We start from the raw sequence: 27,323 nt of genomic DNA, 5'->3' as shown, positions 1-27,323 counted from the left end.
TATAAGAGCCTAAAAAGTGAAATGTGGCAAAGTGTTCATAATAGGAAAAGTCATTATAAAAGCAAAAAGCCCCCAAAAGCTCTTCCTGTAGGGGAGTTCTTGTGGATTGTTATCTGAAGGTTGATCTCTAATTGCAAGGCAAGGCTTCAGCTCTTAATAAGTGTGAATTAATAGCTTATGAGAACTTTGCAAATAGATAGTTTCATGTCATTTGTATTAAACACAAGAAGACCATGAAATAGATTTTTAGCAAATTGAGAACAGATGAGTTAGCAGAAGAACATGTATGTGTTTGCAGTTCAAACAGTGGACCAACTTTGTGAATGGAAACTTAAGTAAACGAATACAGCTGTGTAAGTACACAGATGCTGAGGTTTGCTAGGGGGCTGGTTTCAGGACAGAGGAGCTAGAGGAAGTATTTTATATTGTTTCTCTTAACATTGGTTTCAGTATAATTTTAAGAAGCTATGAAATTTATATCATCTGGAAGAAAGTCCTCAAAAGGATCCCTTTTAGCTAATTCCTTGATACCAAGAGCATGACTTCCCTGTGAAATCTTTTTTATTGTATACAGCTGGCAGCAGTTAGACATTTGGAATTACTGACCATTTTTCTTCATGCAAAGACAGATCAACCAAACAATAAAGTTTGAAAACAAGCTTGTAACAACTCTGTGTTATGTTTACAATGGTCTTCTTATTTCTTCTTTTGGAGAGTGACTATTTCATGCTGATTTTTCTTACTGCAGTTAGTCATTTGAGGAATAGGTATTTACCTTGAAAACCTCTAAATCTTTGTTAGAATAAAGGGAATTTTTATTTGAGCTTATTATATGAAATAATGTTCTAAATTTATTTAAAATGTATAATCTTAGAGGTTTAATGGCATCCAGATGGCTCTTAGATCTTCCCAGGATATGCACAGCAGCTATGTGCAGTGTCTCAAAGCGAGAAGCAAAGGGACTTAGATACACTTGAAATTTATTGGTCAATTGCCAGTGTTTTTTTATATAAATGGCACTGATATTATAGTAAATCTCTACAAGTGTAACTTTGCATATCCACTAACATGAATTTCAGTGTAAATGGGTTGGTTGTCTAGGTTTTGGAGTTTGGTGGTGATTTTTTGTTTTGTTTGGGTTTTTTGCTTTGGGGTAGAAGTGTTTCATGTTTTTGTTGGTTTTTTTTTTTTTTTTTAAACATTTCAGGAGGTATTTCAGTGGGTTGTATTATGTTTCCAGGAGCAGTTGTGGGAGTTATAAAATAAAATGCTTGCTTTTGATTTACTTCTGCCTTTTTTTTTTTTCTTTCCCTCTGTGCTTCTGCAGTTGAACTCTGGTAGGTTGATCCATCCAGGTCAAGAAGCAAAGCTTTGGCTGGCTGGTTACCCTTGTGATGTTACAGTTTCCTTCTGTAAGCGGGGAGGGATTTGGTTCCCTCCTCCATAACTCTGTTCTGACTCTTCTCAAGCAAGACTAAGAATTGGCTGGTTAATAAGAACTTGGCTTTTTTTTTTTTCCTAGCTAACTATTTTTTTTTTTTACATAAAATATTCTAGAAATATACTACCATAAGAGCTCTGAAATACATCAAAATCTGGCAGTGCTAAGCCATTTCTGCTGCTCCTCTAACATGCTGTCTTGAGACAGTCACCTCAGTGTTCAGACCGCGGTCTCCCGCGCGCGTGTGTTTCTGGCATTGTGGAGCTCTGTCTGAGCCGACTCAGAGACAGTAAAATGAGAATCCTTCCTTTCCCTGCCGCTCCTCTCATCAGGACTGCACAAAGCTTGAAGTGTTTTACAAACAGAAACCTCTGGTGCTGCTTTATTAAAATGCCTTTCTGGAGAAAGACGAATGAGACTGGACTAGAATCTCCTTTCCAGCTGCTTGCGTTGGAAGCAATGAAACAGCATGGCAGATGGTAACATCCCCTTCTTCCCCTTCCCTGTTTATGGAGCTCTGTAACTCAACAACTGGGAGAAGCTACCTAAGTACATAGAACTTAATTACCTTCACAAATTTCCAAGTCTTCCCCATCCCACTCAGTGTGCTCCATTGCAGGTTGTGGTTTATCTCCTGGTAGGTGTCGGCTCTTCTCACACCATCTCCAGGAGTGCCAAGAGCCTGCGAGTTGTGTGACAGTCAGCAAGAGTGGGACAGTTTAAAATTACAAGCAAATTGATTAAAGGGAGAGTAGTTTATTCTAGCTAGATCTTAGGGGTTTTTTTCCTTCTACATTTTTTATTTTTCTTTCCATAAGTCTATCCTAGGTATTGTGCATTTAGGAACAATACTATTACCCAATGAGATGACACTCTGAAACTGCTAGGAAGTGAAATTCTCAAAATGCCCAAAAAGCTGTCAATACGGCAGGTAGCAGCACAGATTTCTCATTCACTGCCACTAATGTGCCCCATGCAGCTAATTTGAAGCTCCATGTTAACTGGGTCTCAGTTGCATAGCTCTGATCTGCAGACCTCAAATAGTGGCAAATGCAGTTCTGGTGATTTCAGTGCAGTGCACGGTGTGGCACACAATAGTGCTACCTGCTAGTGCTATGGATGAGGGTACTTGATTTCACTAATTCAGCCAAAACATTGGTGTGGGAAACCTTGCAGAAGTCACTGAGACTGGACAGCCTCTAATACTCATACCTGAACTGTTGTTCAAGTGAAATATTGCATTTCCACCAATACTCTACCCTGGAAACTCATCAAGTTGTATGCAGTGAATTTTGCTGTAATTGAAATATGGATTAATATTTGATAACTAATACCCCCTATATAACTATGTCTTTTCAAACACAGACACCCCACGTATCTTTAGAAACACCAGTTTAATTTGCTTTTATGCTGTCTACTCTTGTAACTGCTGTTCCGCTTTCAGTACAATTTGGTGAATTCCTCCTTAAAAAGGGGTAGATCCTAAATTGTCCAAAAGCCTAAATATTTGATAAGGCCATAGCATTTATGCTTCAGGATTATCTGATACAGGTAGCTTTACTATCTGATGTGAGTTGAGACAGGCTTTTTTTCTGAGTCCAGACATCTCTCCCTGCCAGTACAGGAGAGTAGTTATGGCTCCCCTCTTACTCCGCCTAAGAGACCTAAGAGAAAGCTTCCTCCTAAGAGGAGACAGGAAAGACCAGTTGCAGCTCCAAAGAAAAGAAGAAAAGTACATAGAGTGGATCAATATTCTACGGAAACTCGTCGGAAGAAAGTAAGTTCCAAAAATTTATGATGGAAGTGCCACTTTTTAGGCACTACACTGTCTTTATTTTTTTTTTCAATTTGGGAGTTCACTTCAGGCTTCAGGTTGGGATTTTGCAGCCAAAACTTTTATAAATTTACTGAAGGGCCCAAAGGAGAGCAGACAAACCAGACCAAGCCTTCTGGGAGTTGTGTTTTTCTTGTTTCAGTGTGTTTGCATTAGGGAAAGTTATCTTTATAATCTCTTTGTTTTTTAAAATCCAGCCACCAGCTGGAGGCAATATCAGAAAAATCTGTGAGAAGACACTACCACTGCTGCTAAACCTTCTGAACCATTACAAGTTCTGCAATATGTTGTAGGCTCTGTAACTCCCAGCTCATGGGAACATAGTGATTATTGGAGGTTTTGGAGTCAGCATGGTTGTGGAAATGTCCTGAAAAGTGACTAATAAAATCTAAAAGGATTTGTTTTAAAAATACACATTTTAAAGTAATTTTGTGACTTTAGAGGGTAAGGAATTTTTTTGCAGGATTCTGAATGGTGTATTTGCAAGATGTGGTGTGTAAGTCTGTTTTCACATCAAATAGAAATTGCTTTATTAGGAAAAAGTGCAAGTGGATAAAAGGAGTATTCCTTAGTGTACATCTTTATCAACCTGGCTTTAACAATCTATGTATTTCTCCTTTACACTGGAAACAAAAGCCTTTCAAAGCCTTTACACTCCACAGTAGGCTATAAACATTCTTCTCAAGAGATTTTTTGTGAGAATGTTTTTTGAGTTGTTGCATAATTCAACTTTAAAGAGTTATATTGAGACACATTATTTAAGTGTAAAAGCATGACAAACAGGGACATGCAAAAAAAAAAAAAAAAAAAAAAACAAACAGGAATTTTCCAGAGAACTTTTAACATTCTAAGATTTATTTGAAAGGAGAACTAGTAATTACTATGGCTGATATTGCTATTACTCACTAATTTGCCATTCCAAGCTATGGATTGGCAAATTAGAATTATGAAATAGAGTAGAAATAATATTCCTAGTGATGTGAACATATGTTCCTCTTTTTTTTGCCTTTCTTTCTCTGAATGAAAAGGTCATCCAAACTTACCGCTAAAGAACTTCTTCTTATAAGTCAGCTGTGAAGATTTGACAGAATTATTTCAGAAAAAATATCCCCCTACTATTACATAATAATTGCCATTGTATCTGCAAGTTAATCTTTTGATACTGTTTGACAGCAATGAAATGCAGTACAGGATGGCTCCTCCCAATTATTAAAAAAATTTAAAAGTAAGATTCTTTCTTTCTTTCTTCCTTCTAATCAGACTTCCTCTATGGGAAAACTTGTAGGCGAATCCAGCATGTTTTTTGTTTCAGATACCACACCCAGCTGACATGCTACAGTGTTTCACAATGCTACAAAACTCTATTGTAGCACCATCCTAGAATTCCATATATCTTGAACGATAAAATGGTTCTGTACAGTCTTGCAAAGTCTTGATAATAGGTGAAGAAAGGATTATGCTACAACTTTATTTGTTTGCCAGTAAATTTTTGAATGTTACATCTGGGAGGAGCTGTAAAATGAGTTCAGGTTGCTGAAGAGGGTAGCTAAACAGAACTATCACTTGAAATCCTTGAATTATTGTTGCTGTTTATCATCATTATTATTTTTTAAAAGAAGACTGCAGCTTGCTGACAAAAGTAAACATTAATGGGAAATCTGTCTGGATTTCCAGCTTTCTTGAATACATTTTGGATTCTGAGTAAAAGTTGTATTTCCTTATATGATTGACACAACATAAATAGACTTTCATAAAAATAGAATTCCCATTTGTAGAATAAACTCTTTGTATTGGAGAGTGAAAGAATGCTGAAACAGACAATTTTCTTTTTTTCTGAACTTGAAGGTTTCAAATTTTTAAAATTTGAAAGTAAATTTAAAATTTAAAACTAATAACTTAAATTATTACTTAGGCTTTCCTGAATTAAAATATTTCAAAATTTCACTCTTTGTCTGAACCACTTGCATATGTTGCAGAAATTGTTCCTCCTGTTTCCTACCGTGATTCCTTCTCCTGTAAGTCCCTTCTCTCTGTATTTATAGTGCCACATGGGAGTTGACATTTCCTGTCTCATAACCTAGCAGACTCATTTAACATCTACCCCTTAATGACTCAGGCAGAGGGAGAATTTCTGAACCATCTCTTTCTGGGTCACACTAACATGGTGTTTATTTTAGAAAATTCTTCTGAAATCTAGTTTTTTCTCATCCGGAATTTGTTATCATTCTGTTTGTCATTGGAAGGATTTTTTATTGTGGATACTTGAACCAGCCAAATCAAACAGACAAGTGAGGAAGAAGTTGCCATATAGTGACAACAAATGTTTTCTTCTCAAAATCAAAACAAAAAGAGTCTTCTGCCTAAAATCTTACTTTTCCCCCTCTCTGTGCCATCTTGTAAAAAAATTTTTCATTTTCTTAAGGCTGAAAACATAGTCCCATGTCTTACTTCTTTTTGGTTTTGGGGGGTATTTGGTTGGTTTTTTGTTTGATTGGGTATTTTTTGTTTTGTTGTGTTTAATTTCTTATTTTGTTTTGTTTTTTAATAAAAAAAATCTTTAATGAAGAAATCACAGTACAGAATCTGTATCCTCTGGAGCCTGCTGATAATTTTGCCAGAACTGTCATTTGAGCTGTTGGAAACTCTTGGCTTTGAAGCTGAAGAACACTTACTCTGAGCCCCATATGCTACTCAAGTGACGTGCATGTTGTCATCTTAATATCAGATGTTCTTTGAAGTGAATTTCATTAAGTGCCTTGGCATATGAATCCCAAGTCTAAAGCTTCATCTCACTGTTTTCTCTTAAAAACACTGCTTTCTATCTATAAGAAATTAACTGAACCCCAAAGTCACATGTGTTTTTCTGCTCTCTACACATTGTTTTACCAACTGTACACATGTTCATGGGAGGCCTAGGATCAGCCAGAAAGACCTTTTGCTGTGCTGTGTCAGGATCTCAGCAAGGCTTTCTCACAATGAAATCATGGTGTGGATATACAAAAGGAAAGGGTACAAGAATTGTAGGAGTAACAGCTCAGCCAAGGCTCTGCCTCTTGACCTGGATGATTTTCTCATCAGAGTTTTGCCAAAGGACCCCCATTTGGAGAAGCAGGAAGATTGCAATGACAGAATTAACTTTTTTTTTCCTTTTGAATATTTATACAGATGATGGTGAATCCCCTGAGAGAGATTGACAAGACAGTAGGACAACTAATGGATGGACTGAAACAGTTGAAGCTACATCGATGTGTCAATGTTATATTTGTTGGTGATCATGGTAAATTTTAAATCATAATATTTATTGGAAGATAAATGCTTAAGCAATGTTGCTGTAAATTCAATAGGTAATCTAAATCAAAGTTCCATTTCAGATATTTTTGTGCTGTTATTTTTTTCTGGTAGTTTTACTCTCCCAGATAAAGTCAGTTGGTGTGGGCTTGCCACTTGGCTCACCTGTTAAACATCATAGAGGGAGACTTCTCTTTCATAACAGTCATCTGGATATTAACTCAGAACTTTTCAAATCTTGGTGTTTCTGATATCACATCCAAGTGTGGCTCTTCTTGCATGTATTGGAGAGCTATAATTTGCCCTCCAATAATGGAATAATGGAATAAGTAATGGAATGAAAAATTTAATAGCCTTGTTCTCCTGTACATGAGAAGAATAGGACTTTAGATTGAGGTATTTCCATGGCAATTAATAGGTCGTTATCCTATTAGAAGAAAGACTGGAATATCTTTCTTATATCTGTGGAATATAAGACTGTGTCCCACTTAGATGGAAAAGTAAGCAAAATAATGGAAGAAAGAGGTAAAAGATATTTTGTGGTCAGATGTAGTCACCTAAAAGTACAGATATTATTTGGTAGGTCTTATTCCTTCAAACATTAGAACAAACTTTGCAATATAGGAAATAGTTAATATTAGCAAAGATAAAAAGCAAGTTTTATTAAAGGAAAACCTGGGTTTGCATAACTTTTTAGTGATGCCACCAAAGGTCCTCTTCTTTCTAGGTCTTTATTCCTGACAGTCTCACATGAACTGCTACATCAACAGTAAAATGGCATATGCCCCATTTCTGGATGTGGGTAGAGGAGGGTAAGGGTCAGGGAGGCTTTCCAGGGGTGGCAGTTTTGTGCTGAGAACCTCCTGTGGCTGGCAGTACATTCTTACCCACCACAAATATCTGCAAGAGAAAATTGTTTATCTGCGGCTGCCTTAGAACAGACCACCATCAGACAATACCTTTTGTGTGCTATTCCTCTTAAAATAATTTGTTTAAAAAGAAATAATCCCCTAAGTAGTACATTAAACTAGAAACAGACTTTGATTTTTCCATTATTTTTAATTTGGAGTTGAGTCAGTGCACACATGATATATGTGGTTCTGTTCCTATGATGCCTAGACTGGTATTTCTTTCACATAAGCACTTCCAGTTTGAGTCTCACCAATGTATTATGTTGGAATTAGATGGCTGTAAATAACAAGATTAGTCATCCAAAAGGAAATAATACATAGGGAGTGTTTGGGGTCTCTTTTTTTTTCTGTTCTGGAAAATGTGTTTATTTTCAGGGTGGATTAATTTTGCATTTCCTTTTTGCAGGGATGGAAGACACAACTTGTGAAAGAACTGAATTTTTAAGCAACTATCTGACTAATGTGGATGATATAATTTTGCTGCCTGGATCTTTAGGGCGAATTCGCCCTAGGTCTAGCAATAACCTAAAGTGTAAGTTAATTCAATTGTACCTTTTTATATCCTGAGTACTAGACTCTATTCCTTCCTTGAAATGATGCTGTCCACAGAGTGTAAATTTGCAGAGTGTTGACAGGAATTTCAGAAGGAATCCCACTGAAGACAGCTGCTTGCTCCATTTCCAGTTTGTACTTCACAGACACCACAGTGATAGAACTATTCAGGGGAGTGCTTAAAAGTTCTAGGTTAAACACCAGTCTTTTTTATCATGGAGGAATGGGAGCTCCAAGCCAGTTTCACATGCCAGCTTACGTGTCATTTTGAGTTTATTCATGGACTTTTCTCATCTGTCAACAAAAGCTGTATTTGGGCGATCTCAGCACTACACAGCTTGGATGTAAGAAAAAAAGCATCTGGTACATTTTATGAGCTAATAGGAAACAAGTGACTTGTTAATTTTGAATTCAGTAGTTTTATCATACTTTTGGCATAGATGAGAAGTCATGTGGTTTGCTAAACAGCAACAGACTGGAGATGTTGACAGAAGATTAGTGAATGCATCCAGGGCCAATTTTGTCAGTAAAACTTGTTATTTTGAACCATGCTTTTAGAATTTTACCCTGACTTAGTGTTTGAGATTAATTGATCTTTGACAATAGTTCTCAGGGTAAGAGTCCTCTGGTGAAACTAACTCTGTAATTTCAGGTATTTTAGACCAACTGTCCTCCTTTTGCCTCCAGGGCACCAGTACTACGACAGGGCTTTGTGCCAGCACCCTGACTGCTCTGGTTCAGTATACAAGGGCAAACCTGGCTTTGCCAGCAGTTTAAGCCACCATGCAAACTGTAAATGTAACTGATAAATAACCCATAAGTACCTGTGGTTTTTGCACCATATGTTTCCAAGAGTGACAACTTTTGATAGAGGGGAAGATCTCACATCTGGGATAGCTAAATGTTCCCTCACAACACTTCAAATATGCTTTGGGTGAGGACAAATTTCATAGAAAGATCCATCTTTGAAGATTAAATATTTCTAGAATAATAGCAAAAATCTTAAGAATGTGATAAAACATCCTTAATACTGATTTGTGTATGCATTTTTTTACTATAAACTTTGCTTGCCTGGTAAAAAAAAAAATATAGTAAAATAAATGCATACACAAATCAGTATTTGGTTATTTATGCTCAAGGAATATATGATGAGTGTGTAAAGATTTCTTGAAAATGTTGAAGTATAAATGTTATTCAAATTTTCTAGACTAGCATGAGACTGAATTCCTACACTACACAGTCTTCCAAATTGCTGGGAAAAATAAGTTTTCCTTAGAGAATGAATGGCAATATGTTTCAAAAAGATCAGCTTGTCTGTGTGACCTCTGAGTCATACCAGAGGTTTTCCCACAATGTTTGCATCTTTTGGCCTCTGTGTGCAGCTTCCTAGTTTGAATATTTGCAATTGCTAGTTAATCAGCAGTTTGAACATAGAACAAAGAAGCATGTTTCTTGCCTTTAGAACTGGGGTTTACCTCCTTAAATGGCAAATTACCAAATTCTTTATTCTTTATTGTTCTATAATACTGTGTCAATACTGCCAACACACCTTTGCAATGCAAAAGCCTGCAGCTTGTCTTTTGAAATGCTATAGAGCCCATTTCAAGCTCAGCAAGATCACGCCTTAAACAACCAAAACAATAGTATTTGAACAAGAGATTTTCACTTCCCAAAATGTTCTTCTAGCCTATTTTTCCTCTTGTGACTGAAAAATGTTTCGCCCACCTCACAAAAGAACATAGTTAGTATGGACTGTTACTGGGTTTGGGCTTTTCTACATCTTGCATATCCCTTTAAGAGCTCAAAAACAAATCCAGAATATTTTCACTTACTCAGCAGTAGCCTATGAAATTCAGTCAAATGTTAAAACTGACCAAAAATGCTACATATTTATCGTACTCATCCTAACAGAGTGCATTGTTGCATTCAAGTATGCTTTCAAAATTTTTGAAGGAAAGTCATTGTGTTGGCAGATGATTCTTTATTTTAATAAAGTAAAACAGACAAACGTTTTGAAAGCATGTGTTTGCAGAAAACAAAATAAGTATTAGGCCAAGGCCCAGATTATAGACAGTGAGAACACTACCGAAGCAATTACATGTCACCAAGCCATCACACGGCACATGCAGGATGGCCAGGGGATCAGGCCTATCCAGAATGGGTTTAGGAAAGTCAGGTCCTGCTTGACCAACATGGTCTCCTATGGCAAAGTGACCTGCTCCTGTGGATGATGTTTACCTGGGCTTTTGTAGGGTCTTTGATATTGTCTCCTACATCATTCTCTTGGAGAAACTGGAAGCCTGTGGCTTGGGTAGGTGCGCCCTTCAGTGGGTAAAAAACTGTCTGGATGGCTGGGCCCAGGGTGCTCCCCAAGGCTCAGTATCAGGACCAGTTCTGTTTAATGTCTTCACTGATGATCTGAATGAGAGGATCATCGACACCCTGAATCAATTTGTAGACAACACCAAGCTGGGCATAAGTTTTGATCTGCTGGAGGGTAGGAGAGCTCTGCAGAGGGATCTGGACAGGCTGGATCAGTGGCCCAAGGCCAGTGGTGGGAGGTTCAACAAGGCCAAGTGCTGGATCCTGCACTTGGGTCACAACAACCCCATGCAGTCCTACAGGCTGAGGAAAAGTGGTTGGAAAGCTGCCCTTGGAAAAGAACCCGGGGGTGTTGGTCAACAGGGACTGAACATGAGCCAGTGTGTGCCCAGGTGGCCAAGAAGGCCAATGGAATCCTGGCCTGGATCAGAAACAGTGTGGCCAGCAGGACCTGGGCAGAGATTGTCTTGGTCCTGTAATTGTCTGTATTTGGCACTGATGAGGCCGCACCTCAAATCTTGGGTTCATGTGTGGGCCCCTCACTCAGAAAAGAATATTGAGGGGGTGGGATTTGTCCAGAGAAGGGCAACAGAGCTGGGGAAGGGTCTGGAGCACAAGTCTGAGAGGAGCAGCTGAGGGAGCTGGGGGTGTTCAGCCTGGAGAAAAGGAGGCTCAGGGGGCACATTATCACTCTCTACAGCCCAAAGGAGGCTGTAGCCAGGTGGGGTTGGTCTCTTCCCCCAGGTAACAAAAGACAGCACAAGAGGAAAAGTCCTCAAGTTGAACCAGGGGAGATTCAGATTGGATATTAGGAAAAATTTCTTTATGGAAAAGGTGGTCAAGCACTGGAGTAGACCACCCAGGGAAGTGGTGGACTCACCATCCCTGGAGGTATTTAAAAGATGGGGCACTTGTGGACATGGTTTAGTGATAGAGTTGGCAGTGCTGGATTAAGGGTTGGACTTGGTTTTAAAGGTCTTTTCCAACCCAAATGATTCTGTGATTCTATGATAAATACAAAGAACTTTTCATAAAGGTCAGGGAAGTATTAGGAAGTACGCTTATGTAAACCTTGTGGTTTCTTTCGAAAATTTTTAATCTTTTCTATTTTTTTAATCTTTGTTTAACAGATGACCCTAAAATGATTGTTGCCAACCTTACAGTAAGTATTTAGGACTGGGAGACATCTGTCTATACTTCACTGTTCACTTCTTGATTCTTGGTATTATTCAGTTTTCTCTTCTCACTCTTTAGACAGGAAAATCAACCAACCATTATTATAAATAAAGAATGTTAAATTATGTCCTTCATGAGCACAGATTAATGTTTGTTATGTTTTCTGTTGTCTGCTGCTCTAGTAGCTTTTATAACCTTTTTGGGCAGTGCAGAAATAGAATCTCCTGGACTGTCTTTACTCCCTGAATTTAGTCTATTTATTCATTGCTTCAGAATTGGAAAAAAATATTTTAGGGTAAACATTTTACTAGCACTTTGAAGATACTGAAAAAGTGCTTTTGATAGCCTTCAACTCTAACCTTGTCATTAATGGAAGAAAAGTGTTTAAATTTAAAATAAAAAAAAAAAAAAAAATCAAAACAAACCCCCCAAGTTTTGTAACCAGATGGCTTTAAATATATCTGCAGATGAGGTGTATTTTTGAGCATTCAGGTTTCTGCTGGAACTTAAGTTTTGGTTAAGTTTTGGTTCAGTTAGAATAAAATTCTTCAAGTGTGAGTTACGTATGTGTGATACTTTGTTTGATGGTTTCATAGACTGTCACAGGAATAAACTTTCCCAATACATCTTTGAATGGCTCTCTGGGCCTTGGCTGCATGTAAATACTGCACAGAAATAACTGGACTAAGTACTCTAGGTGTGCACTTTGTTTTCCAGACACCATCAGTAATGACTTTAACAGCTTGATTTCTGTAGTCAAAGGCTTTGTGTGCATCTTAAGCTAATTGACAGCATGCTATTTGTAACCATTTATTTTTCAGTGTAGAAAGCCTGACCAGCACTTCAAGCCTTACCTGAAACAGCACCTGCCTAAACGTTTGCACTATGCCAACAACCGAAGGATTGAGGATGTCCATTTACTGGTGGATCGCAAATGGCACGTGGCAAGGTAAACCTTTGTGTTTGCTTCCATCCTGATTTCCAGTCTTCTCTTCTGAGGAAATGGGACACTTAGGATTGCCCTGTCTGTTAGCATCCTGCTACTCTACCCTGTGAGAATAAGGAGTTTTGAGAACAGAAAGTATTTCAAAGTGTGGGAAAATCAGTTGTTGGATAAGAGGTAGAAACCCAGACTGATTTGCTCAAGCAGCTTAGTGATTTTGACTGATTAGCTTAAATGTAGGTGATAAATCTTTCTAATGAGGTGGAAGCTTAGTCCAAGAGGGAAGCAGGGAATATGGGCAGGCTTATGTGGTGAGGGAATGTTAGGGAACAAGAGTTTGAGTGGATGCAGTAGGTGAATGGAAAGAAAATGAAGATATTGGCAGACTGGATGAATGTCTGAGAACATGTGGAAGAATATAGCAGGGTGGCCATCAAAGTGCTGTGCTGGCAGTGTATTGCATTGCAAAACAAATCCACAGAAAGCCAGGATGCTTTAGCTCAGGCAAAAACTCTGGTTTGGGTTGCTCTTAGCCTTATGACTCTGAATTTTTGGTTATAGAATATGTGCAGTGTTTATTAGTTAGCTAAAAATGGAATGAGGAAAAATCAGTTGGCACATACACATATAGAGTGAACAGGAGAGGAATAGCCTTTGATTGTGGATGGTGCACAGCTTTCTATTTGAATATACTTTGACATGTGGTGTGTTACAATATGAGAGTGGTGGGGGGTCTTTTGCATTAATCTGACTCAGTGCTTCTTGGAAGATTATACAGCTTTTGGCTCATGGTGGACTGTTATGAGCTTTAAATTATGGTTGGATTTTTTTGCCCATATACCTGCCAGGCAAACACAGACTGTGTTGTAAATGCCTTTTGACATCTGTGCTTATCTTTCCATGAATTATGCAAGGATCACTCTGCTGAAGCAGTGAATGAGAAACCCCATTTGCTTTCTTGCATAACGGGACTGCTGGCAGGCTGCCCCGTGGTTGGGGTTATGTATATGTCAAAGAATCACACTCTGAATTTTAGGTCTATAAAAGCTGTAGTGTTAAGAATTGTACTGGAATGGATGGGATTGCCCAGGTTGATTTACGTTTAGTAATTTCTTATTACTTACATCAGTCTTTCTTTTGCTTATTTATTAATTTTCAGAGATCTCATTCACCAGTAATTCATTCATTAGTGTAAATGTAATTGGTAGTTACAGGAAAATTGTAGTTACAGCCCTAATTGCTGCAAGTCTAGTAATTTATAAGGCCAAAATCAAACTTTGACTTTGAGCATTATTTTATTGCAGATGAAGAAATTAATTTGTAGGATAATGTGGCCCTCTTCATGTATTCCCTGCACATGGCCCTATAAAACTGTATAGAAGTACTCTGAAATAAGTTGGTGATTATAACTCCTATGACAAAATAAATATTTTTCCATGTATTTTGTAAAAAACTCCATCTCAGTAACAAGATGATAATTAGCATTCCTATAGTACAGCACTTATTATCCAGCTATTTGTCTTCATGAATATATTTAATTTCTTTTTTTTCTGTTACCCATTTTTGCTTATTGGGCTGTAGGCAAACAGGTGAAAGCACTTTATATCATTGTATGACATTTGCAGCTTTGTAACAACAGAAAAGTGCTTTCTGAGCAGCCTCTGTTGGACTGGAAGTCCAACGCTTCCAGTCTGCAGGAGATTATATGAGAAAATGTGAGAAAGTAATAGATACTGAAGTTTTATCAATAATAAGAGTTATTCCTTAGAGTGGGAGTAGAGGGAGAAACCCTGGGGATGCTGTATAAGCCTGCAAGTCCTTACTACTGCTACTCATGAAAGATAAATTATTACAATGCATTGCCCTGTAACCTTATCCTTCCTGCTCAGAAGGATATTGCCAGGTCAGCCACCTTTGAAGAAAATTTCTAAAATTTTTTCAATTTAGGAAAGCCATGGATGTTTACAAGAAACCAACAGGAAAATGTTTCTTTCATGGAGACCATGGCTATGACAACAAGATAAACAGCATGCAGGTATGAGCAACGTCTGGGAGGGTCATTGAAGATCTCTGAAATGTAAATATTCAGTGAAAACTCTCTAAATTTTAATGCTCTTTTGTATTCTTTCCATTCTTTTTTTTTTTTTTTTAAGACTGTTTTTATAGGTTATGGCCCTACCTTCAAGTACAAGACCAAAGTGCCTCCTTTTGAAAACATTGAACTTTACAACGTCATGTGTGGTAAGCTGCCTAGTTGAGAAATTGAAAAGCAGCAACTTATTTTAACAGGGCTTCATTTAGGCAGCCATGAGCTTATGCCCTGACTTCCTCTCAGTGTTTTTTTTCCCTAGTCCCCCTTTCCCAAACACTTACCAGGAAGGCTGAAGGCACTTCTCAGGGGCCTCAGTTTGCTCTGGAACTGGCCAGTAAAGGCAGTTAGTATAGTTTTGATGTTTTCAGCTTGACAGAGATCAAATGACACCTCTACAATGTCTGGTGTCCACATCTCAGCTGTCTAGGAAGGAGATTTCTGTTCAGAGACTGCTTCTACATCTGCACATCTGATGCAGCAGTTCAGATTGATCACTTTGTTTTCTATGGCATTTCCCTGTATGATTATGTTTCCCGAATTTGTACTGAAGCTGTGAAGAAGAATCTGATGATGTATACAGATATTCATGAATCTGATGATGTATACAGATATTCATTAGGGTCTTTTCTTTAGTACTGATTTTCTAGAACAATGAAACTTTCAAGGTGTAATTCACAATAAAACTTTAAGGTGTTTCAGAGGTGTAATTCACCTTCTTTCCCCAAACATGTAATATTTAACTACCTAAGGGGTAGTTAGCCCTTATTTAGAAATCACTGTGCTGCAGATGTTAGGTGTGAGGTCAGCACATGGACTGCAGGTTTGCACTGGAAGGTGAAGGAGTTGTTACAATAAAACTTTGTCCAGTTTTAAACTTTTCCAGTGTCTTGATGCAAATTAACATTTTGTTATAAAGGCAAAGATACTATTCATGTGACATTTACAGTTTTATTATTTGGACAAAAAAAAATAATCAGTGTTTTATTACATTAAAAGTTTTCACTAACAAGCTGTAGGTATAAACAGTATTACTAAGAAATATGTTGGCTTGATAGAATTGCTGCTTGAATATATGTTTGGAGTGTAATCACCATTCATTTTTCCTTGGTGCTTTCATAGATCTGCTTGGACTAAAACCTGCTCCCAATAATGGCACCCATGGAAGTTTAAATCACCTGCTGAGAGCCAATGTTTATAAACCAACTGTGCCAGATGAAGTTGCTAAACCACTGTATCCTGTAGCTCTACCTTCTGCATCAGATTTCGACATAGGATGTACATGTGATGATAAGGTAGGTGTGTAGGATCTGTGGAAGCCTCCACTATTAGTGGTAGTTTTGGTAAAGCTGTAGCTATTTTATTGTTTTGAGAGGGCTTGATCTGTAAGAATTCCCAAGTCCCTCCTGTGGAGTCTTTGTGCCCCCTTTGGGGCCCCCTTGGAAAACCTATGGATTTTTATAAAAGAGGAGACAGGAAAATCCTGTCTTATAGCACTAGTTTTGTTTTGTTAGATGCTAGTAAAACAAAATTCCAGAGTGCTTCAGTAGTCCTAATCTCGTTCCTTTTTTTTCTGTTCTTGAGAAGAACAAGCTGGATGAACTCAACAAACGCTTTCATGTCAAAGGAACAGAAGGTAAGAGCCTGGTGCCTCAGTTGATGAAAGCTAATTTAATTTTCTTTTGTAAGTTACTTTGCATCATTTATACCAGAGCAACTCCTGGTGTGGTTTAGTTAATGTGTAGTAAACTGTCTTTTTGAGTACCTGTCAAGGTAGCCCACAGACACATGTGAGATTCATGGGCAAGGTGAAGTGCTGCTCACTGGAGAAAGTACACACTACCTTTTGCTGAACCAAGACTAAAGCATTGTTCAAAGCAATGTGAGTTATAGCTCTTCCATTCCATCACTTCTAGAAGTTTTAAGCCCAGATGTGAAGGCAGAGAGAAGAGGAAAGGAGATGGTGCATGAGGCAGTACTCTGTTCAGCTGTAAATGAGGAAGAAACCAGACTGTATTTGTGGGCTGGGTTTTACCATTGTTTTCCAGCCTTAGATTTCACCTACAGTGATGCTACAGTTGCTTTGACAATCCCTGAAAGAATCTTATTGCTTGGCTCTTAGGGTGCAGGTTGCACAAAGAAACAAGTGTTTTGCTAGTTCAAGCTGCTCAGTGCAATTCTTTTCCTCTTTAGTGTTCAAGTCAATGTTACTCCCAGGAGAAAGCATTCCCAGCTCTCCTGGCCACTAGTTCCTGCTGTGTGCCAGCACTGACTTCTGTGTGGATGGACCCTCAGCTGCATCAGGGCCATGGTCCAGGGTAAAGTGGAGCAATAGGAGAGAGGATAGGGGATGGGAGCTGCTTTTCTGAGCAGCACTGCTGACTGAAAGGCTCACCAAAGCAGAGTTTTCCTTCTCACAGAGGTGATCGAGTTCAGCATAACAATTCACAGCATTTCCCTTACCATAACAATTGTCCAAATTAGCAAATTCTGAAGCTTTCAGTTTAGACAAAGATTTTTTGAGGTACCTCAAATTGCATTGTTCAGATGATTAAGGAGATTTGTTTTCATTCCCTTATGAAGATATTTTCTGATTCTCTGTTGTGAATGGGCAATGCAGCCTATCCTTTAGTTTCTAAAGGTGAGCTTAGTCCTCTTCTTTGTAAGTTTTTTTTTTTTGTAAGTTTTTTGTAAGTCTTTCTGCAGCTTTCATCTTGTTATACTGATTTTCCCAATTAATGAAGAGCTACTCCTCACTGTGGCAATTTATAGCATCAGAAGAAAGCACCCTCACTGTTCTAATTGCAACTTCTTTCTGTAGTAATACAAAAATAGTATTTTGGGCATATTTTAAGATGTAAGCATTTAAACCAGTTGTACTTGCTCATTTGTCAATTTTCTGTTAAATGGCATGATGTGTCCTTATTTAAACAAGTGGTTCTTCTTCATGCAAGTTATGTTTTCCTTCATGGTGCACTTTACAACATGATGCACCATATTGATATTCACAGGCAGAAGGAAAAGATTACTTCAGCTTCTATTGAAAAAAGCAAGTTTATCATCTTTGTCATTAGAGTAGGCCTTTCCTACTTTTTTCTTTGTGCCCTATAAAAACATCCTCTCTTTGTACTCAAGCACTAATGAAACATGCCCTATTCTTTCAGGTTAAATGCCTATCTGGGAACTGTGTTAGGCCACTTTCCTTGTTTCTATGTTTTAATTTCAAAAAAGCAAGCCAAGTGTGTTTGCCAAAAGGTTATCAAATTCAATGGACTGTACAGGACAATGCAAGATTATCCAGCATAGTATATTTATCCAGGAAATTAATTTTTCTTCTACCCCTTTCAATGTTTTTGTCTTTTTGTAAGCAAGCTTGTCAGAGTTATCTAAGGACATTTAACTGTAACATACCACCAAGAAAGAAGAACTGCTTTTACAGAGCTGGAGGCATCTTTTTGTAGCTAATTTTAGGAAAAGGTTTTTTCCTTAGTTTTTTTTCTTTGATATTATGGACTTTTGAGACAGTCTTTACAGAAGACATAGGAAGTAGAGAAAGTCCACTGAAGAGTGGCAGGACTGTTAGACTAGGGACTGATTTAAAGCTATGAAAAGAAAGTGCTTACCACCTCATGTGTGACTGACATGTGGACACAAAGACTGTTAAAGAGTCTCCAGCTTTTGGAAAAAACATCCTCTCTCCACCCTGTGACAAAACGAAGCTTTCAAGTGTAAAAGGGACTTTTAATCCCTAAGGGTGTTTGTGAACCTGGAATAATGGGATCGCAACCAGAACAGTTGAAGACTTCTTGTTCTCTCTCTGTCAAGATTTCCTTAGTAGTTATTTAGGGTCAGTATCCCAGTAATGATCACTGAAAAAATCAACATCCGATGGAAAGCCAATCCCCACCTTGTTTTTTCATCCTTAAGATTTTCAGTGATAAACATAAATGTAATTTCTTTTGATTTTTAGATAAGCATCTTTTATATGGACGCCCTGCGGTACTGTACCGCACAAAATACAATATATTGCATCACCATGACTTTGAAAGTGGCTACAGTGAAACATTCCTGATGCCTCTGTGGACATCCTACACTATTTCCAAACAGGTTAGTGTTCTCTCTACTCTTGAAACATGCTTTAAAAATCTTGGGAAGATTTCTTCAGTATCTATATTTTTGAAGTCCTTAAACTTCCTATCCCTAGGGAAATTTTCGCACCAGAAATTGTCAAGTACCAGTGTAAACAATGATCAAATTATTTTATTTTCTTAATGAGAACTATTTTAAGGGGAAGCGTTGTGTATTTCTTCTCCTGTTTTAATTTTATTTTAAAGTTTTGTTCAGCAGGGGTTTGTTTTATTGTGAGTGACTTCATTTGAATTTTCTCCCATGGGGATTTCTGCTCCCTGAAGAAGGGGCTGTGCAGCAATGCAGGAGCAGGATTTGGCTGTACAGCCAAGTGGTTTATTTTGCTGCATGTATAGCCTTCTGTGTAGTCTGTCAATGGTATGACCTACTTTCCTTTTATCTGTAAAAACTGAAAGTACTTTTTTTTGTTGTCTCCGTTGTTGTTCCTCAATGCAGGCAGAGGTATCAGGTGTCCCAGAGCATCTGGCCAGCTGTGTGAGGCCTGACCTCCGCATTTCTCCAGGAAACAGCCAGAGCTGTGCTGCCTACAGAGGCGACAAACAGCTCTCCTATGGATTCCTTTTTCCTCCTCGTAAGTTTAGATAGCTTTTTAGTACCTAGGGGTTTTGTAATTTTCTTGTTTTATTAGGGAAAACCTTTGGTGTGAACATACTTCAGGCAAACTCCATCAGATATAAACAGACTAATTTTGATTTCAAACACAAGTAAGATAAACATATTTTTAATTTATAAATCCAAATTAGATTCTTACATACTGTGAAAGTTTTTACCATCCTATAGAAATAGTGAGAATAGAAAACCTGAGTAAAACAAGCATCCTTGAGTCTCCTGATGCACTTGCTTTGCTGCAGTATTGGATCTATGATCATCTGGGATTAGTAAATGTTGAAGGGGCACAACTGTCTCACAGTTCAGAACTTTATTGCTCTGTCTTCCTCACTCAGTGGCTGAAATACTTTATGGTGGATTTCTGAAATGGAATTACTCATGCAGAGGCTTGCTCAGAACTAGAAGATAATCCCGCACTCCTCTCCCAAGAAATTGTTGGCGCCTTTTATAAAAGCCCACAGAGGTCTCTGCTTTTTAAGACAGCAAAAATAGATAAGCTATATGAAAATATTTTGAACTGACTGAAGTTGAAGCAAAGATAAAATTCTTCCTTTCCATGTTCAGCTGTCACATTAAAGACAAATTTTGTGTATGTAGTGTGCACTTCTGAATATAACAGATTGCTGTTTAGATTATGGTATTACCCTTGGTTAATCTCTGAAGCCATTTTCAAAACATTTCTATATTCTCTGAAGTTCTTATATTTAATCTTATTAATTATTTTCTGTTTCCCTGTTTTCAGAATTAAGTTCCTCTGCAGAAGCAAAGTACGATGCTTTTCTAATAACAAATATCATTCCAATGTATCCTGCCTTCAAAAGTAAGTGCCGTTTCCATGGCTATGCTTCTCTTTACCAGCAAGCTTTTTTTTTACTTTGTGTTGGATTATGGAATGAATTGATAGGATAAGTTTAGAACATTAAATTCAGTTACCTGTAGCCAGCAGCTAGTACCTGTGGACACCTGTATAGTGCTAGGTATGGTCAGGCAAAATGCCACAAGAAGGGCTTAAGTTTTAAGACAGGTTTATTTTCCTTGGTGCTGGGTTAATGTAAGGGCACAGCCATGCTGTAGGTCCACAGTTGTGCTTTGTGCCACAGTAATTCACTTTCTGTAAGGCTATTCAGATTCTCTTGTCTGTAGCCCAAGCTAGTGCAGAACATTCTTAGGCAACAACTGGAGCCTGAGAGATTGCACAAGCCTGGGAGTGTGCCCTTGGTATTTTGTAGTTCAGGGACAAGTGATTACATTTTATTTTTCTATCCATGCCCTTAGAGGGAGACTGAACATATTTATTACCTATTTAAAAAAAAAAAAAAAAAGAGAGAGAGAGAAGAAAACCCATTTATGGAAAATGAGGGATGATTTAAACCTGTCTGAAACTTTCAGTGCTGCAGGGTTATATTACTAACATTTCTTTTGTCTGCACATCCTTTTTCTCTCTAGTCTTGCCAAGAGGTGGGAAAACCATCAGGCTATTCTGGTGGCATTTTTGGCTTGGCAGGGATTGACAAGACTTGGAAGAATCTCAAGAGCCTGTTGTGAGATTTCCAATTCAGATTTTAGGCCAGAGAGGTTTGGATAAACATCAAAGCCTGTGGGAGCCTTTTCCTTTTTAAAACCAATAAAGAGTGTTTTTAACTGAAAAAACCTCTGTGTAGGACCAAGTGGTGATGTTTGCTGGAAATTTGAGCAAAAGCACTTGACTGATTAAAGAGTGAAAAATTATCAGGGATTTCCCACTCCTGAATCACTTCATAAAAATGCTCTTAATGTTAATATTAATCTAAGTATCTGGCTGAAATGCTAATCACAGGAGAACAACCTACCTCTAGCAGCTCATTTTGTCTAGTGGCCTTCTTCATCACATGTGAAAGATTCCTTACAAGCAAATTTTGGTACCACTGTCATTCCTGGAGAATTACAAAGCACTCCATGTGTACAGGTTGCAGTGCTGAGAGCTAAGTATAAGTTCATTATATGGATCTTCTTTCCAAAACAGGTTAAATAGGAGGTGGCAGTGCTATGCTGCACTGGCTTTGGTGGTAGTGCTGGCTGCAGAGGCCCCCTCCTCTGCTTTGTGTTCATAATTCACTGTCCCATCCCATTCCCACTGGCAATAATTCTGTGTCCACTTTTTCCCTAATGAGACTGGCTTAAGCAGCTCGTGCTCTGCTGCAGCTCCAAAAATGATACCCCTGGGCTGGCCACTTATTGCCCTGGCATTGTTCTGTATGTGGTTGCAGTGGGAATTGGAACTGCAATCTGATTTAGATACAAAACTCGAGGCAGTGGAACAAGGGGGAGTCTTTCTTTTTTGAACTGTTTTCATTGATAAAGCACATGCACTGGAGGAGTGAGCAGCTGGAGGAGTGGTATTGCCAAATGATTAGGCTAAGGTTTTTGTTAGAGCACTGCTGGTGGAGCCCTGGGCATCAGCCCCAGCTGGTTCTGCATGTGGCACTGAGCAATGTTGGAACTATGTCCAAGGGGCCTTTCTAAGGCTGTCTTGCCACCAGCCCCAGGGAACCATGGGCTTAATGGTCTGAGCTGGCAAGAGAAGAGTTAAATTCTTACAAGTCTCAGAAGTTTTGTCTACCCACACTTCTGTTAGTTAAAATAAAAAGTAAAAGAAGAAAATAATTATATCACTGGAGGTTCCAGTGGGTTTCCCATCTGTGCGAGAATCTTAACTTTTTGAGGAGGACACAGTGGGAGAAAGTGTATCATGCTCTTCCCAAAGGTTGCTGCAATGACATGACTTTGGTCATCCTTGATGGCACCTAGTTTAAAAGTTAAACATTTTATATTGAAGAAGAATTTAACAATGAATTTGTATTTCTCTTTCTTTTAAAATGTTTGGTTTTAGCTTTTAATTGCGGTACTGTATCCTTTTTAAGATTAATAAAAACCCCCTAAACACAACCCCAGCACAGTTCCCTATAAGGAGATAACAAAGACAAAGGCAGTGTTTAAAGAGATATCAAAAACCTGTGAATAGTTGTTTCTCCAGTTTGGTGAAGGAACAGCAGAATCTCTGTGCAAGGCCTATGACAATGCTGTCCTTGGAGTGGTAGCATGTATTTCCTTTATCAGCGGTTGGGGGGAAAAAATCAACTGAGAACAAAGTCTGAATAGGCTTTATTGACAAAACTGAATGAAGCTGCAGCAACTCTGTAATGCTTAGTCTTTCATATTCCCTACTGTCATATGAATAATACCCTCTGGATTTTTATCTTGAGGAAGAAAAAACTTTATAATCTTGACATGTTTTGAATTATCCAAATGTTGGTGTGTTGTGAGGTTTTTGTTTGGTTGGGATTTTTCTGTTTGTTTTGGGTTTTGGGGTTTTTTTATTACTTTTGATTGATTGGTTGGTTTGGGTTTGTTTTGTTTTGTTTGTTTGTTTTTCCCCACAGAGGTATGGAACTATTTCCAAAGGGTTTTGGTGAAGAGATATGCCACTGAACGAAATGGAGTCAATGTTATAAGTGGACCAATCTTTGACTATGACTATGATGGTTTACATGACACACCTGACAAAATAAAACAGTAAGGGTTTGTCTTTAAATTGGTTTGCTGCTGCTTCTCTTAATGATGACATTATCTTAAACAATTAATTACCCGCACATTATTTAATTTTTTATGAGGAGACATAATTTTCTAGCTCTTTCTAAAGTTATTGGGGCTGAATGCCCAGTGTAGGTAGGACAATGGTAAAAATAAGAAAATTACAATTCAGCAGTTAGCTGTTCACCTTGACTTTGAAATTGTTTTCATCCTCCAGATGAAGTTCAATTTGGCTCCACATAGTCTATTGTCTCTAAAATTCTCCTTACTTAAGGAGAATTTAAGAAGGAGGAGGAACTTAAGAGCTGTGCTATCGAGTTACATGCTCAAGTCTTTTGTTAATTCAGTAATGCATTCTCTCTATGTCTGTGAACTGAAGAAGCCTTTCAGCACTGCATGAGATATTTCAGCAGCACAGTGTGAGCTAATTGGATGCTCCCTTTCAATAGTGTTCAGGAATCAAACACATTTCAACAATGTATGTGTGTCCTCACACGTAGGAGAGGAAAGACTATATTATTTGTGTAACCTTCTTCCAAACAAGTTCATCCTTTGTGGATAAATATTTGCTTTATTCCCCCAGGTTTGTGGAAGGCAGTGCAATCCCTGTTCCAACGCATTACTATGCCATCATCACCAGCTGCTTAGATTTCACTCAGCCAGCTGACAAGTGTGATGGACCACTCTCTGTTCTCTCATACATCCTTCCCCACCGGCCTGACAACGATGAGAGCTGCAATGTAAGTTTAGTTGTGCTACTGCAGCCCTGTGGTAAACATGTCCCTGAGACATGTGAAAACCCATTACTATTAGAAGCATGTGTTCACTAATGTCTTCAATGGGAAGCACAGGGTTGTGCCTCTGTTGAAATGTCAGTAGCTCATTAGACAAAAGCACTCCTCCATGACAGCAGCAAAAGTATGGAACTATTACTGCACCTAAAATTGTCTCGAAGTACTGCCATACAATATGTTGGCAGCATTGTTTTTTGTCTGTAGGATTCTACATTTTACAGTGGAACTTCAGAACAGACTGGGGGGAGGCTGTATGCATAAATATACTATGCTGGCAGCCAGCCTGATGTTTTTATGGAGGTCAGTTTCCATTTGCAGATACAATGCAATCTGTCTGCTAGAGCAGTCTGGATGCATCAGTCAACATGATTACATCCAACACACACAGTATTAAAAGTATATGCTAGAACCTGCCAAGGGTAGAGTGCCAATTCTTGCTGTTTGCAGAACACCTTGATTCAAGGGAAAAGTTTGGCTTCTTATTACAGAGATGGCCAAATACCCTCCTGGTTTCTTTTCTATCTTCCATTAGGATGCACGATCCTCTGCTGTTAGAATCTTGATGAAGGCTTTGGTCTGGCCAGCAGTGCAGAAAGCTCACACTTGGCAGCTGATTGTGTGGCAGGAGGGTGCTGGGTCCCCCGTGGGCTCTGGCACTCCACGAGGACAGCAGGGCTCCCAGGCAGCTGTATTTAGACTTGTCCTTCCGCCTGAACTTGTTCTTCCATTACACAGCTGTGTGGATTCCTGCACACAGGCGCTTCACTATGGGCTGCCAGGAGACTGTTTCCTGAATGAACACATTAATGTTATGAATTTTGTATTGGCAAAAGAGTTATGACTTCTATTCCAGCTACAGGCAGAAATAGTCATTTCAACTCTGTACAGAATTCACCTGGAACACTGTTTCTTTCTCACTCACCAAACAACCATTTCCTGAATGAAGGCATTAATGTTATAAATTTTCTATTGGCAAAAAACATTAAGACTATTCCAGCTACAAACAGAAATAGTTACTCCATCTCTGAGCACAATTGACCTTGTGCACTGGTTCCTTCTCATTCATCAAACATTGCTTGCTTTTAGGGCCTATGCTTTTGGAGAAGTATCCCTCTCTCTTGAGCAGGTTTGGCCCTGTTTGGATCTCAACTGTTTTGGGCAGAGGCGTTTTTCACCAGAAGTCTCCAGAAATCCTACATATATTGCATTGTGGCTTTTTCCTGGACTGTTTTGCTCTGAATCAAGATCCAGTTAGTGATCTGGAAGTTACTATTTTGGTAGTTATTAGTGTCTCTGCTCTGTAACTGTGCCCATATGTAATTTTATGACAAAGTAATTTATTTTTTCCTCCTTATATTGTGTGTCATAGTTCTCTTAAACGGCTGCAATATTTTTAATGAGCTCTTTACAATAATGGTCTGGTTTAGTCTCTGATTTCTTATATTTCAAATGAGACTTCTCTGTAGGTCAAGCTACTTGTAAATACATATGGTATACGTATTTACAGTTTGAGAGAATCTTCAGTGCTTCTGCAAGGTCATTAGCAGATATTGGTCCATGCCTTTTATATAGCAAAGAACCACTCTTGAATGAAAATACAGTTAAGCAAATTTTTGCCATTGAAATCCATCATCAGCCTCGCTTTTCCACATGGTGTTCCATATTTGCTCAAAGAAGTGATTGCGTAAAACCTCACCATACTTCATGGATGAAATGCATAATATAGGAATTTTACTTAACCTCTCCACCGTTTTCTTTTAAGATTTGAAGAAATATTAGCTTTCCCTCTGCTCTGCTCTAGCTGTACACACATTCTCTTCATACAGCCGTTGAAGAACACCACCACTCTTCTCATCTGAATTTGTTCCTTTTCTAAACTCTGTTTATTCATGGTGAGGTTATGCCCATTTATCCTTGTGTCAACATTTTTCTGTCTTAAATAGCCCTTCTCTTGGATTGACCCTAGAGATGATTTATGATGATTCCCAAGGCATATAACTTCTATCTATTCATGGAAGATCCAGGATCTTTTTTGCTCATGTAAGAGAGGATGAGATTGTTGGTAGAATAGATTTCCTATGCATCTCATCCAGTCCAATCTGTTTTTTCACCTGGATCATGAATGAGATTAAGTACTGCAGCTTAGATCTCAAAATGAAAATTATTTTCTTTCCACTGGACACAACTCCTCTGATACTACTTATAATTTTCTTTTTCCATAGCTGTGTTATAATAGCTAGAGGTTCACATTCATGCACAGCTGGTACGCTCAGGTCCTTCAGTTCTGCATATCAGTTTGGATAACCCAACTTCATTCTGTCCTGGGAGCTCCTGCATCTGCATCTTCCACTGTGTTCTTCCAGTCTTCCTCTGCATTGACAGGAGCTCCCAACTGTTGGGGATTTTGCTAGCAGCAAATGACCTTGGCACAAGAAGTGAGTGTGAAAACATTACAGAAAAATCCTTTTTAAGACCAAAGTTGAAGGAACCCTAGAAACTACTAGAAAATTCTTCCAGGCCACTGTTTTCTCTTTCAGCAAAATGTTTAAATTTCTCTTCTTATGTCAGTTCCTCACCCACCTGTCTACATGCATCATGTTCAGCTTCCTAATTGATATACAGAGAGATTATTGTGCAGAATATCTGGCATTTTTTCCACTGGATTTTGTGTTAGCCTCCTAATTGATCACTTCTTCCTATTTATCTCCATGTTTTCTATTGTTACTTTTTCCTTCTAAAACTCTCCTTATTTTTGAGGTGAGACTAAGCACTAAAGCTGGAGAAAACTGTAATTTTAAATGCATACACTTCATTCACTGTTATGTGGTAATAGTGTGTTAGTTGATCACTATTTAAAATCCTTTCTGCTGAGCTTGAGACTTTATGGGCCAGTTGTGGACTGGAAAAAATAAAACATAGATCAGCTGATTGATTTTCTGGAGTCATGCAAATGCTGTCTTTCTGGACTAGGTTAAACAAGCCTCTCCATCCTGTGATTTATTCATGTTGCAGATCTTTTGCAAACCGCTTGTATTCAAGAAAAGTAAGCTCTGTAGCTTGCTCCTAACTTCCTTTTGAGCTCTGCAGATTTTCTGCTCAGAAGCAAGGCTTGAAGAAAGCAAAAATGTCTCAGTGGCTGCATTTGCACTGGCAGCCCTGCTGAGGCCTGTTCGCAGACCCCTGCTTGCCAGGCTGGAGGCTGAGCAGGGGCTTCCCCAGAGCACAGCACTGCAGGCAAAGGAGAGCGAGCAGGACGCACTCCCTCCTCTTCCCTCTTAATTTGCATCTCTCTTTTCTTGTTCCAGACCTGGTTTTGGTCCTCAGGTTGTTAGTGGTATGGACAGGAGAGCTGGTTTGGGGCTGAGAGCTTTGAGCCAAGCAGGTGCTGACTGGGTCATGGACATTTGCTTTAGAGCAGCCAGCTGTGATCTGTCTGGGACTTTGTGTTCTCTCTGTGCAAATGATCACCTCACCCTCCTGCCTTTTGTCAGGTGACCCACTTCTTTGTCTGCGGCTCAACTACTGCACTGGACAGGTTCTGGCATTGCTGGAGTTTAGTCTTGGTCCATGAAAGGATCATTTGGTAGGGGGACATTGCTGAGACAGTCAGGAAAGGGTTCACTTCCAGGAATAGTCACACACATA

At 38.6% G+C, this 27,323-nt stretch overlaps 1 protein-coding gene across 16 annotated transcripts in view; it reads left to right on the top strand.

Moving 5' to 3' along the window:
* ENPP2 (ectonucleotide pyrophosphatase/phosphodiesterase 2) overlaps nt 1–27,323 on the top strand; it is a 71,385-nt gene that overhangs the window by 42,470 nt on the left and 1,592 nt on the right. For 5 of the 16 annotated variants that reach the window (XM_085573946.1, XM_085573954.1, XM_085573951.1 and 2 more), the window contains exons 12-25: nt 3,066–3,218; nt 6,441–6,552; nt 7,881–8,006; nt 11,479–11,510; nt 12,346–12,473; nt 14,415–14,502; nt 14,621–14,708; nt 15,679–15,851; nt 16,141–16,192; nt 18,527–18,663; nt 19,141–19,276; nt 20,057–20,134; nt 22,734–22,866; nt 23,468–23,624. In XM_085573946.1, the coding sequence (XP_085430072.1) occupies nt 3,066–3,218; nt 6,441–6,552; nt 7,881–8,006; nt 11,479–11,510; nt 12,346–12,473; nt 14,415–14,502; nt 14,621–14,708; nt 15,679–15,851; nt 16,141–16,192; nt 18,527–18,663; nt 19,141–19,276; nt 20,057–20,134; nt 22,734–22,866; nt 23,468–23,624 (1,593 nt within the window). The remainder of the gene's footprint in view (nt 1–3,065; nt 3,219–6,440; nt 6,553–7,880; nt 8,007–11,478; nt 11,511–12,345; nt 12,474–14,414; nt 14,503–14,620; nt 14,709–15,678; nt 15,852–16,140; nt 16,193–18,526; nt 18,664–19,140; nt 19,277–20,056; nt 20,135–22,733; nt 22,867–23,467; nt 23,625–27,323) is intronic. The other 11 variants (XM_021546581.4, XM_085573950.1, XM_021546577.4 and 8 more) reach the window with 3 other exon arrangements.

Source organism: Lonchura striata, chromosome 2 (genome assembly GCF_050655825.1).
Source record: "Lonchura striata isolate lonStrDom1 chromosome 2, ASM5065582v1, whole genome shotgun sequence".
Classification (NCBI taxonomy): Eukaryota; Metazoa; Chordata; class Aves; order Passeriformes; family Estrildidae; genus Lonchura; species Lonchura striata.
Note: the sequence above shows the minus strand (reverse complement) of the source record. Positions and strands in the feature narration are given on the sequence as shown.